Source organism: Coffea eugenioides, chromosome 4 (assembly GCF_003713205.1).
Source record: "Coffea eugenioides isolate CCC68of chromosome 4, Ceug_1.0, whole genome shotgun sequence".
NCBI classification, from domain to species: Eukaryota; Viridiplantae; Streptophyta; class Magnoliopsida; order Gentianales; family Rubiaceae; genus Coffea; species Coffea eugenioides.
Window position 1 is genome coordinate 41,936,179 of NC_040038.1, and position 13,841 is coordinate 41,950,019.

Below are 13,841 nucleotides of genomic sequence, written 5' to 3' on the forward strand. Positions count from 1 at the left end.
ATCAAACTTCCCAATTAATTGATTTAGCACATTATTTAACACTACTAAATCTCTCTACCATTGTATATAAATGTACTTTGCTTTATGCTCTTAGAAAAGAAATATAGAACGACTTTATAAACTTGATATATAACATATTGTGATTGCAATAGTGAATGTGATATGGCTAGCTTGTTGTTCATGGGCCAAACTCTACATATCAAAATAAATTGAAAATTGACAGTTGAAATGGGGCTTAGGATTGTTTGTAAAGCTAGATTGCTTATTATCTCTTAGTTTTTAAGATAAAAAGTATAGTGCCATAAGGACTTTTGGAGGAAAAAACAAAAAAGAAACCTCAAACTATGAGAGAAAAGAAGGAAAGGAAAAAAGAAGAAAAGATATTTTTTTTGTTGCTTGGAAATTTAGAAAAAAAAAGAAATATATAAAATGGACTCACATATAAATTGGATTGTATGCTGTAGTATTTTGAGGCCTAAGGGCACTATCTCAGTTTTCAAAAACACACCAAGCATCTTTCCATTTCTTCTCAAGTTTGGAGAAAAGATTTTATTTATTTTTAACTGCAGCACTCTTTTCCTCCAAATCTGTCCAAATTTTGGTTCATTCTTATTTGGAAAATCTTCCAAATAATGAAAAGTCCAACTTTCTCGCATCTTTCTTTCTTTTCTTTTTAGATCTCTTACTCCTAATTGACCTATAGTAGTTTTTCCAATATGTATAGATGTTTATCCTTATCCAGTCAATATCGACTCCATATATATTTACTCTTTCCCATCTTGCTTGGTTGCTTGTTAAACCAATCAACTGAATAATAATTGGCGGGTGTTTCAAACCAAAAATAACTATATGGCGAAAAGTATAAGATTCAAATAGTGTAATGGCTATACTAAGACATTTTACACTTTTCTAAAAGCTCGCAACAACTTGGTATCATTTTTTATTTTTATTTTTTTAAAGTACCATTTTCTTTTTATATGCATTCTGAGTTCTTGGTCTGAAAGGACCTTGGTGTTTTCCCCCTCTTTTATATTTATATTTTTTTTTTACTATATGACACTTGTAGAATTTTCAAGTTTCATATAGTAGATGGATGTTCTTATGCCTGTTCTTTTTCTTTCTACTCATTTAGGTAATTAAATGGGTAATTTTATTGCTATTTTTTTTAAGTCATGAGGTCTACCAATCATGCATGCATGTTATTTAGTTATTATAAAAAATTATGTAAGCTTTTATTATTTGTGTATTTAATTCCCCTTGAATGACAGTTTTCCCAAAATTGAACATCTCCCCTTGAATGACATTTTTTTCCCAAAATTGAACATTAGTACTATGATCTTACATTTGACTTTTTTTTTTTAATAATTGTAGACATTCAAAAATGTTTCAGGTACGGAGATTATTGTACTTGGTCATCAATGAAATCTAAAAGCATTTACCACATAAAGTTTTGGACTCCGCATATAAGTTCTACAAAGTGGAATGCCTCTCTTTTATAAATTGAGATTCAAGAAAATAGGTTAAAGAAGAATTAAAGTTTGCTACTACATTGAGAAGAAGGAAATTAAAATGCATGTACAATCATAGCCGGAGACGTGGATATGAAGGGTAATTTTCTGTCTCTTATCCTCATCCAGTTGCATTAAAGTTTGTTTTTTCTTTTTAATCTTTCTACCATCTTGGAGATAATGATTTCTCTCTCACTCTCTCTGTTTGTTCTACATGATAAAAAATAATATGATTTAACATATATGTAAAAACTCATAGAACATATAAAAGCAAGCAAAAACATATATAAATTCTGTGCATGTACCTGTTTTCATTCATGCATGCATTTTCTGGTGCAAATTTTTTACCTTTCCTTTTTTTTTTGTTATGCAAATGCCTGCAGGACCTTTAACCCAAAAAAAAAAAAAACACATTACTCTTAAGCATTAGATCACCAGCAATCCATATGGGAAGTTGTTTTCTATGCATGGAGACAGGAAATTAGGCTTTTCATGATAAAGGGAGGAAAATGTTGTCCTTTTTAGTTTTCTTGTTTCCAATTTTGATGGTAATGTAATTGTGTACCTTTGCTTCGTTAGCAATCAAGATTCCTTTGAACCAATCTTAATTTAAGAGATTCAAATGGGAATATGATTTCTTTTTTTAACTTTATGAATTAACATTAATTTTTGTTGGTTTAATGATTGAATCTTGTTGACATATGTATAAAATTACTTGAACATAATTTGATTTTTTTAATAGTTGCTCAAATTGGAGTAGCTTTTTTGTGGCTCTAGTAAAATGCAAAACTTTTTCAAATAAATTAAACTACTCCTATTGTTAGACAATTATTTTTCAACGTATCTATTAATTTCTTAAAACTCATAATACATTTAAAACCATTGCGATGAAATAAATCCTGGTGTAAGAGATTGTTTATGTATAGCTCTTGAGCAACTGTAAAGGGTGTTGTTAGCCAAGGTCATTGTGCCAGTGTGCCTTTGCCAAGGTCATTGAGTTTTTTAAAATGGATGAAGCATATCAATTCAGTCTTACATGAATAGTAATTAAGAATTTTGGCCTACACGTAATGTTTTCTTTAGTATATTGCATGACTTGTAGTGGTTCATGTCTAATTTATTGGGACCCCGAGTAAGAAATGTTGGCAACACAAGCATGTATCTCACAGGATATTAAGTTCAATCCATGTAGATATTATGTCCTACTAGTGTTTTTGCACATTATTTGTGTTCTTTATTAAGAAAATTGTACAATAATACTAACAAAAGAAGCTAAAATGTATCATTAGTTGGTGGAAGATTGAAGAAATATTATGGTGTTGAGTATTTTTTTTGTTTAAAAAAAGGGGGGGAAGTTGGAACTTAAAAACTTATATAGAAAGGAATAACATTAAGTATCATTATTTACACCAAAATCGGACTCTTGCTTTATTCTATGAGCTACACTAACTAATTAATTGAACCTTCCTTATTTATCATTGCAGCAGAATATCTCTCACGTTCTCTAAATCAGCTTGTTCACAAGTGGGGATTTGTTGGTTATAAGGTTCCCAGTGGTTGTCCTACCGTAACTCATCTAGCTTATGCTAATGACGTTATCATCTTCTCTAGTGCAGCTTCATCTTCTTTGCGAATGATTATGGATGTGTTGCAGAATTAAGAACATGTGTCTGGTCAGTTGGTTAACTCCATTAAGAGTTTTCATCTGGTTCATTCTCGACTGCTGCTATGTTGAAGAAGAATTATTGAGTAGAAAGCGCATTTTTCTTTTAAATCCTTTCCAGTTGAATATTTGGGATGCCCCTTATTTTCTGGCCATTGTAAATTAGCTTATTATGGAGATGTTTGTCAAAAAATTATTGCTAGAGTTTCATCCTAGAAGTCTCGGTTGCTCTGTGCTAGGGCTGATTAAGCATGTGCTTGCCCAAATCCCATTACATCTGCTAGCTGCTGCGCACATGCCACGGGAAATTTTTCATTTGATGGAGAAAATTTTTGCAAATTTTCTTATGGGGTTCATCTGTTGGTATTCATAAAGTTTCCTGGATTCAGTGGGGAGACTTGTGTTTTCCAGAGTGTGAGGGAGGAGTTGGTTTTAGATCCTTGGTAGATATTTATAAGGCATTTTCTTTGAAATTATGGTGGAACTTTCAAAAAGGAGAATAATTATGGTTTGTTTTTATGAGATCAAAATATTGTTGCAATTTGAATCTTGTGCAAGTGGATTTTTCAAGACGAAGCTCTGCTACTTGGACTCAAATGCTACAGGCCAAAGAAATACGGAAGCAGCATATGGGCTGGTTATTTTGGAATGGCAAGTCCATTTTTTTGGTTTGATAACTGGCTTGAAACTGGTGCTTTGTTCAATAAAATTGAGGTTTATTCAGATCATTTGGTGCGGAACTTTGTCTCTAATGGCCGTTGGGATATTCAGATGTTGCAGCAACGGCTGCCTTCGAATATGGTGTCGGAGGTGGTTAAGCTTGCTGTTCCAACATCAAATTCTTTTAATTTGATGATTTGGTCTCCTACAAAGTCAGCTTCTTTCTCTATTTTCTTTGCATTTTTTGTTGGTGGGATCAATTAAGAATCATTCTTTTATGTTTAACCAGATTTGGCATCCACAAATTCCACTCAAGGTCTCTTTGTTTATGCTACAATTGCTTCTTTTTAAGCTGCCTTTAGCTTCTTTGTTGATTAGGTTTGGCATTCGTGGTTTGTCCAAGTGCTTTTGTTGTATTTCTCCATCAATTGAGTCCTTTGATCACATATTTTGCTCTGGAGAATTGGCTTCTAAGCTTTGGCATTTCTTTGGAGCTTATGTCAATTGCTTCCTACTGGAGATGGTTTAAGGGCTGTTTTAGCAAGTTGGTGATATTCTACTGGTGGAAATATGTATGTGTCTTTTGTTCATTGATTGCTACTAGTTTTTATATGTTGGAATGTGTGGAAGGCTAGGAACATATATTTCTTTGAAGGGAAAACACTAAATTTTGATACAGTATGCTGTAACATCATGTAAGATTTGTTTGCTTCATTTTCCATTAAATTCAAGTTCTAACCGATTGCAACATCTTGGGTGGTTTTTCTGGACAAAATTGTTTCTATTCCAAAGACGTTCTCCATCAAAATGGTTAAGCGACTGCCTCCCTCTGTTGGTTGTTTCAAATTTAACATTGATGGATGCTTCAAGGTTTATCCAGGATTAAGTGGGCGAGTTGGAGTGCTTATAGATTCTAATGGTCAGTTGGTGTTTGCATTTGCTTGTCATTTTGGGATAGCCTCAAGTTTGCAAGCTGAGGCCAAAGCTTTGGTGTTCGGAATTCGACATTGTCATCAATTGGGGTATAATCATATTAATGTTGAGTTGGATTCTTTAATTTTGGTTCATATTTTTCAACAAAAATACAAATGCCCATGGTCTATTTTCTCAGAGCTAGAAGAGATGTTGTGGATGACAAGTTTGCTTTTTTTTATTGTTCCTGGTCTATAGATAGAATACTATGTGTTTGTCTCGCATACTTTTTGTAAAAGCTAAAAGGGTTAATTCCACTTTGTCCCCCCAAACTTTGGATGATTACCCACTTCAGTCTCTAAACTTCAAAATGGGACACTTAAGTCCCTAAACTTATAAATTAGTACCCACTTAAGTCCCTAAACTTATAAAATGGGACACTTAAATCCCTAAACCCTTATAAAATGGGACACTTCGACCACCAACGGCATTCAGGATTTGTTAACAATTTTCCTTAAGTGGGAGGTATTTATAAGTTTAGGGACTTAAGTGTCCCATTTTGAAGTTCAAGGACTGAAGTGGATAATCGTCCAAAGTTTGGGGGGACAAAGTGGTATTAACCCAAGCTAAAAAGATTGCCGATGCTTAATCTAATGAAGGATGTGTCACTAGATCTTCTTTGATTTAGACACAAGAGTCAGAACATCCAAAGACAGTTAAAGGGGAAATTTGAGTTGATAGATTATGATTCCCATTTGTAAGGATGTGTAAACGTTAATTTTGTTTTATTTGGAATATTATTGTAACATCTTCATGTACTTCTGGATGTCAGGTTTATGCCTATCTCTGTTTTAATAATTAATAAAATTTGGAATTGACATCCCTTCCCTATAGACAGGGTTTGTCATTAAAAAAAAAATAAATTGAACAAGATCTTGTACAAGTGCGTGGCTAGCTTTTGTGGGAGCCTTATAATGCCAAATTTAATATGAAAATTATTAGAGAGAAATGTTTCGAGAGAACCGATCAAAGAACCTAATATGTATATCACGAACCCAATTTTGATACAAAATTATTAGGTTTTGCATCCTTACTTATATATTAACTGTTCTTTCTCCATCTCAGATCAATGTAGGACATAATTCTTTACTCAGTCTCCCCTTCATGAGTAACCCATCATATTAAACCCAAGTTTACAATCTCTTCTTCGAACCCATGTTAATATTCAACGCAAACTCACCTTAACACCTGAGGTCACATTTTCTCCCAATCATGGATTCACTCTTTTTCAACATCTAAACTGGATTTTAAACCTCTTTACCAACCCTTGGCTCCTTGATCTCACACCAATTGAGCCCCTCGCCAAACTTATGGCGCACCAGTCAAATTCCTTGGTATTTTAGTCCATCATCAAGAAGAGAATTTTTCACCGGTTCAACTTCGAAAAGAATTCACTTGTCTATGAGTAGCCCAACCCCTCACATTAAATCCAAATTTACAAATCCTTTTTCGAACCCATTTTAATACTCAACACAAGGCCACCTTAACACTTAAATTCATATCTTCTCTTAATTATGGACCCACTCTTCTTCAACATTCAAACTGAATTTTGGACCGCAACACCAATCAAATTCCTTGGCACTTCAGTCCACTACCAAGAAGAGAATTTTCACCGGTCCAACATCGAGAAGAATCCACCTGTTCATGAGTAGCCCAACACCTCATATTAAATCAAAATTTACAAGCTCTTCTTTGAACCCATTTTAATATGCAACGCAAGCCCATCTTAACATCTAAGGTCATCTCTTTTTTCAATCACGAACCCACTTTTTTTCAATATTCAAACTGGATTTTGGACCTCCTGCCAACTCTTGGCTCTTTGATCTCACACGAACCGGACCCCTTGCTAAACCCATGGCACACCAGATTCAATTTTAGTCCACTTTTGACCATGAGTAATCTGGACTCACAACCTGAAATTTTGATACAACTTGTTAGGGAAAAAATATCTCAAAAGATTCTATCAAAGATACCAATATGAAAATTAGGAACTCAATTCTGACCCAAAATCTTAGATTATTAGGTTTTGAACCCTTACTTACATATTAACTATTCTTTCTCCATTTCTCGGACCAATGTAGGACGTAATTCTTTATTCATAAACTAACAAAAGTAAACTTGAAGAAATGAAGATTTAAACCATCAATGGAGACAAATATTATTTTGGGCAAATTACACTTTACCCACCTGTGATTTAGTATTTTTCGACATAACCCTTTCATGGTTTCAAAATAACCCTCTCATGATTTGAATTAAAGTGTCAAAATGACGAAAATGATCATTTATAATGGAATCTTTAAAAATGTTGAAATTATCTTTATAAATACATGACACACTAATCCCATATGATTTTATATTTTATCATATAACCCCCTTATGATTTAATATTTTACCATATAACCCCCTCATAGTTTTCAAAATATACATATAACCCCCCTTGGTTAATAAATGATTTTTAATTTTACATAAAGGTATTTTTGACATTTTAGATGACTGCGTTACGAATGATCATTTTTGTCACTTGACACTTGAATTCAAACCATAAGGAGGTTATGCATAACTTTTAAAATCATATGGAAGTTATGTAAAAAAATATTAAATCATAGAGGGCTAAAATGTAATTTGCCCTATTGTTTTAGTATATTATAGCTTAGCAAATAGAGGAGTGACACAATCGACTAAGAGCTAAACAAAATCTATGAGCAATGTTATTGATTTAAAACCTAATCTTGAAGGTAACTGGTGTACTGTCAAAGTCGTTAGTGGAAAGAAGGTAATTTTATACATAGGTCTTGGCTAAGATGAGTTTTTGGGATGCAAGCAAGAGTTCTTTTCAAAAAACTAATCTTCAAGTTTCGACTAATCAGATTACATAAATAAATAAATAAATATATATATATATATATAAACAGAACAAAAACCATATTAACGATGGCAGATACGAATGTATTTATATGATTGGATGGATCATTGGACGTCCATATTGTAAGAAACTCAAGAAAATTTTCAACTTTTCTACATCAAATTAAGATAATAAACGAAATCAGAATTGTCTATTTACATAACACTTTCCATTCTGTTGATTGAAGTTATATAATATTTTACACCTAAAAGATGCCCCTGGTGCTCTACATTACTTGTCTATGCCTCTTGCATTTCTTTCTAACTCTTGACCAGCCAAAATTTTTTTCTGAATAATATTAACAAGGCATATGAAAGTAAACATGTAAATTATGAGTTGTTATCAGATCAGGACACCTCAGCAACCCATCACAGTGCAATTATATACAAAACTTCCTGAATGCTTTCTTCCCAACAATGTCCATTCTAGTGAACCTTCATCCGGCTCCCAAGCATTAATCTTTATGCTCTATCCATTCAATGCCCTTGTTGAGATATGCCAACTTTTTCTACAGATTTTATCAGATTGGGTTTGATATCAAAATAATTTAGTTATTAGAAAATAAGGATATTTGTTAATCAAAGATCATGTTGGTTTGTTAACAAATATATTAGCTAAGATTTGCTAGTAGTAGAACATTATATTTTGTTGAGATTTTTAGGATAATTGTTAGTTGGATATTTTGCTAGTTTATTTCATGTAATCACTATAAATAGTGAGTTGATGAATGTAGAACATAAGCTCATTTTCTACCTTCAATACAAGTCTCTTATAAGTTTTTTTTGCAACACTAAGGTGTTGTTTCTTAGTTTATGCCCTAAAAAATCAACAAAGTGGTATCAAGAGCCTAAATTTTAAGGGTTTGTTTCTTTGAGAGTGAGTGAATTTGGTGAGAATTCCTTTTTCACACTTAAGCCCTCAACATCAAAATGCCAGGAAACAACTTCTTGTCAAATCCTCCAAGTTTCACTAGTGAGAATTACCAAATCAGGGCTGTCAAAATGAAGTCCTATTTGGATGCTAATGATCTTTGGGATGTGATAGATACAGATCCTGTTCCTGAATTGCCAGAAGATTCAACTATTGCAGAGATGAGAGCCCATAGAGATGCAGTCAAAAGGAGATCAAAAGCTATGACTTGCATTCATTCAGTAGTTTTCGATGCAGTATTCACAAAAAATATGACTTGTAAAACTGCAAAAGAAGCTTGGGATGCTCTCAAAGTGGCTTTTCAAGGCAATGACAGAACAAGACAGATGCAAGTTTTGAACCTTAGGAGAGAATTTGAACTCCTTAGGATGAAACACAAAGAAAACATTAAAGAATATTCTGACAGACTCTTAAATGTTGTGAACAAAATCAGATTGATTGGAGAACAACTTCCAGATAGCAGAGTTGTGGAGAAAGTCTTGGTGAGTTTACCAGAAAGGTTTGAAGCCAAGATTTCCTCTCTTGAAGATTCAAGAGATCTCTCTCGGATGACCTTGTCAGAATTGATCAATGCTCTAGAGGCATAAGAACAAAGACGAGCCATAAGAACTGAAGAAGTCATTGAAGGTGCTTTTCAAGCAATAAACAAGGATCAAATTCGACAAGGTGAAAGAAATGATCAAGAAAAAAATAGCAAAGATGAGAAGAAAAATGGCAGAAATCCTCCGTGTCCACACTGTAAGAAAATCTCATATCTTTCAATATATTGTTGGTTTAGACCTGACATTCAATGTAGGTTTTGTAAGCAAATGAGACATATGGAGAGAGTTTGCAAAAATAAAGGAAAAAGAGAACATCACGCTCAGATGGTTGATGAACAAGATGAGGAGCAACTTTTCATGGCCACATGTTTTGCAAGCAATAATTCCAATATTGAAACTTGGCTAATAGACAGTGGTTGCACTCATCACATGGCATATGATGAATCTATATTTAGGAAACTTGATAAATCGCAAATCTCCAAAGTCAGAATTGGAAATGGAGATTATTGAGGTGAAAGGCAAAGGTAGTGTTGCTATTGATTATGGTTCACGTACCAAAATTATTTCTAATGTTTTGCATATACCTGAAATTAATCAAAATCTATTAAGTGTTGGACAGTTATTGAAGAAGAATTATTCTGTCATCTTCAAAAATAGGACCTGTGTTATACATGATCCAGTTGTGAATGAGCTTTTCTCAGTGAAAATGAGAGGCAAAAATTTCTTTGAATTTGTCAGAAATTAACAATTCTAAGATGCAGTATGGTGAACCAAAAAAAATTTAGATGTTGCTAAAATTCAGGAGGAGATCACTGATGAGGCAATTGAAGGAGGTTACATTGTGAAAATTCATGAAATGCTACTCAAGGATGATGGTGGTGACATAGCTGATAAAAGGCCATACAAAAATTTGAAGGATTATTTTATGTCTCTCATAGCAATCATTTTTTGTATTGTGAATTTCTTCTTCAGGTTCATCTATTACGTATGGGAGTTCCACTTTCAAGTTGTAAAGAAGTCATTTGAATACATCGGAAAATTTGGTATTGATTTTTGAAGTTTGGCTCAAGAAACATTGCAAGACTGATGGCCAGATTGCAGAAATTTTTATGAAAGTCTTGTCCAAAACAAGGTTCAAAGATTTGAGAAGGCAATTGAAAATCTGCAGCAAAAGTAGCAAGGAGGAGTGTTGAGATATGCCAACTTTTCCTACAGATTTTATCAGATTAGATTTGATATCAAAATAATTTAGTTATTAGAAAATAAGGATATTTGTTAACCAAAGATCATGTTGGTTTGTTAACAAATATATTAGCTAAGATTTGCTAGTAGTAGAAGATTATATTTTGTTGAGATTTTTAGAATAATTGTTAGTTGGATATTTTGTTAATTTGTTTCATGTAATCACTATAAATAGTGAGTTGATGAATGTAGAACATAAGCTCATTTTCTACCTTCAATACAAGTCTTTTATAAGCTTTTTTTGCAACACTAAGGTGTTGTTTCTTAGTTTATGCCCCAAAAAACCAACAGCTCTTTGTCCACCGATAACCATTAGTTGATTACCATAGGCCTTGAATGCCCAACCCCCAGCCATATATGGAGGTTGCTCGTTCAGGCAATCTACCTATGGTAATACACATATTTCTCTGCTCGTCATACTTCCAAACTTCTTTTTCATTGTAATAACCTGCATATAACTCATTCTTCACCATTGCAAGTAGAGGAGGTACTCTTGCTGTTACAGGTGAATCATTAGTATTCTTTTTAGCACATTGAGGACACATATCAGGAATTTCAAACTAGGTTCCTGTCCTCAAATCATATACCTCCTCACAGGTAAACACCTTTAAGTTGGTTCCATTGCTTGCACTTGGATTGCCTATTCCAACACCACCAATGACATAAAACTTGCAATCTATAAATACCCCTGAACATAGCTTTCTGGGTTTATGCATTCTGGGGAGAGTGCACCAAGTTTCTGTTGTTGAGTTATGAAGTTCAGCAGAGCTCCGTAAATTGCTTCTTGAGTTGCAACCACTAGCCACAATCACAATCTATCCAAGACTAGCAGAACCAAACAGCCATCTTGGGGTGTTTGTCTTTACGCCAGATGACCATGAATTGGTTAATATGCTGTATTTGTAGATCACTTGAGACTCTATTTCCTTTCCAAAGAAAAGAAGTTTGGTGCGAACAGCTATCGACTCCATGCTAGAAAAAAGAAACACTCATTTGAGGTCATTTTAGGCAAAGATATCCATTTGCGATAGACAGGATCAAAAGCTTTGCTTTTAAAAAGGCTGCAAGATACATAGACCCAATGTCCTGCTGCCTCCTCAACCTATAAAGATACCCACTTCAGATTAGAGACCTAAAACTCTGATTGAGTAAAACAATAGAGCCATAATCCGCTCTCGAGCAGAGAAGTAAGCAATTGATTGAGATATCTCGGCTAAGTTGGAAGATGAGTGAACTTGTTTTAGAATAATACCCATCGTGACCTTGGTTATATTCTTGATCCATACCTTGCCCTTGGAATACCAGTCGCTTGGATGATTTCATTACTTCAGTCTCTTCCTCGGGGTGCTTTTGTTTTGAGTTCTCTCTCTCGGGGCACTTTCGCTTTGAACCTTGCCTTTGGAATGCTGGCTGCTTGGATGATTTCATCACTTCAGTCGCTTTCTCGTCCTTCTTGGGGCCCTTTCGCTTTAAATCATTTCAAATCATAAAAAGATATCTAAATATCTTCTCAATTCATTTTATTTGATGATTAAATCATTAAAATCTATAAAAATATAAAGTTTTCACCATTTGATCACATATAAATGCAATTTTTTACCCTTTCAACCACAAAATGCATAATTCACTAGAAATCTAGTTAATTAGCTATAAAAATAAATAAAACACACTAAAATTAAATAATAAAATGCATTTAAATCACTTAAAATGCACACTTATCAAAAGACATAATTAAGAAGAACAAAGACAAATTATGAGAAAAAGTTTACAAGCACACAACTTTACGTGTATTGTTACCTAAATATCACATTTAACTAAAGCAGATTTTGTAATTTTAATCACAATAAAGCAATTAGAAATTATAACATTTTACATAAAAAATTTCTAAACTCAATAAAACAGTTTATATATGCAATCAAAAGCCACATAGTATCTCAATGATTGGGACTAATACCATATGTTAATTGACAAATTTTTTTTGCCAGTTACCATGATTTTAATTGTATACAACAATTATCGATTTAGTAATTTATTTACAAAGTTTAATGTTGTGGAATACAACTTGTATTGTCTTAAAGATTGGAGCTATAGAGTACCTAGCATAAAAAAATCCATATATATATATATATATATATGAATATGATTGGACACATTGAACAAAAATCATATTAATGATGGCAGACACAAATGTATTTATACAATTGGATATGTTAGGGAGAAACATTTCGAAAGAACCCACTAAAAAGTCTAATATGTAAGTCAAGAACCCAACTCTGAGCCAAAAGTTTAAACTATTAGATCTCGAGTCTTTACTTACATATTAACTGCTCCCATCTCTCGAACCAATGTGAGACATAATTCTTTACTCGTTAACCTAACAAATCTCCTCTTTCATGAGTAACTCTTCACATCAAGTAACCCCTCACATTAAACTTTAAATTCAAGTTTACAAGCTCTTCTTTGACCCCACTTTCAATATTTAAGGCAAGCCCACCTTAGAGTAACCTCTCAGATTAAACTCAAGTTTACAAGCTCTTCTTCGACTCCACTTTTAATACTCAAGGCAAATCCACCTTAGAGTAACCCCTCAAATTAAACTCAAGTTTACAAGTTCTTCTTTGACCGCACTTTTAATACTCAAGGCAAGCCCAATCATAGGCCTACTGTTCTTCAAGATCCAAACTCTTTTTCAACCCCACTGTTAATACTTAAGGCAAGTCCACTTTAACACCTAGTGTCACCTCTTCTCCCAATCATAGACCCACTTTTCTTCAACATTCAAACTAAAGGCCCTTGTTCTGCCAATTTCTCCCAATCATAGATCTATTTTTTTCAACATCCAAATTAAGGTCCCCTGTTCTGCCAATTTCTCTCAATCATAGATCCATTGTTCTTCAACATTCAAATTAAGATCACCTCTTCTCCCAATCATAAACCTACTATTTTTCAAATTTCAAATTAGATTTCGGACCCCTGTCAACCCTTGGCTCCTTAATTTAACACCAACTGGACCTCTTGGCAAACCATGGTACACCTGGTCCAACACTCCTTGGCACTTAGATCACCTCTTCTCCTAATCATAGATTCCGGACCCCAGCCAACTCCTTGACACTTCAGTCCTCCCACTGTCTTTCAACATCCAAATTAAGGTCACCTCTTCTCCCAATCATAGACCCACTATTCTTCAACATCCAAATTAGATTTCGGACCCCTGCCAACACTTGACTCATTGGTTTAACACCAACAGGATCCCCTACCAAATCCATGGTGCAACTAGTCAAACACTTCTTGATACTTAGTCATATCTTCTCCCAATCATAGATTCAGACCTCGGCCAACTCCTTAACTGTTCTTCAACATCTGAATTAGATTCCAGACTCCTGCCAACCCTTGGCTCCTTGGTTGGCCCAACTTCGAGAAGA

At 33.8% G+C, this 13,841-nt stretch overlaps 1 protein-coding gene and 1 pseudogene across 1 annotated transcript; one reads left to right on the forward strand and one right to left on the reverse strand.

The window, feature by feature from the left end:
* Positions 1-8,634: 8,634 nt before the first annotated feature.
* LOC113769397 lies at positions 8,635-9,222 on the forward strand. The gene has a single exon (XM_027313849.1). It carries the CDS (start codon positions 8,635-8,637, stop codon positions 9,220-9,222), a length of 588 nt encoding a protein of 195 aa, XP_027169650.1.
* A 1,411-nt stretch (positions 9,223-10,633) lies between these two features.
* LOC113769398 lies at positions 10,634-11,847 on the reverse strand (annotated as a pseudogene).
* Positions 11,848-13,841: the final 1,994 nt, after the last annotated feature.

Excerpts from the sequence above, each read along its gene's own strand:
- LOC113769397 (XM_027313849.1), top strand. The coding sequence starts at position 8,635 with ATGCCAGGAAACAACTTCTTGTCAAATCCTCCAAGTTTCACTAGTGAG.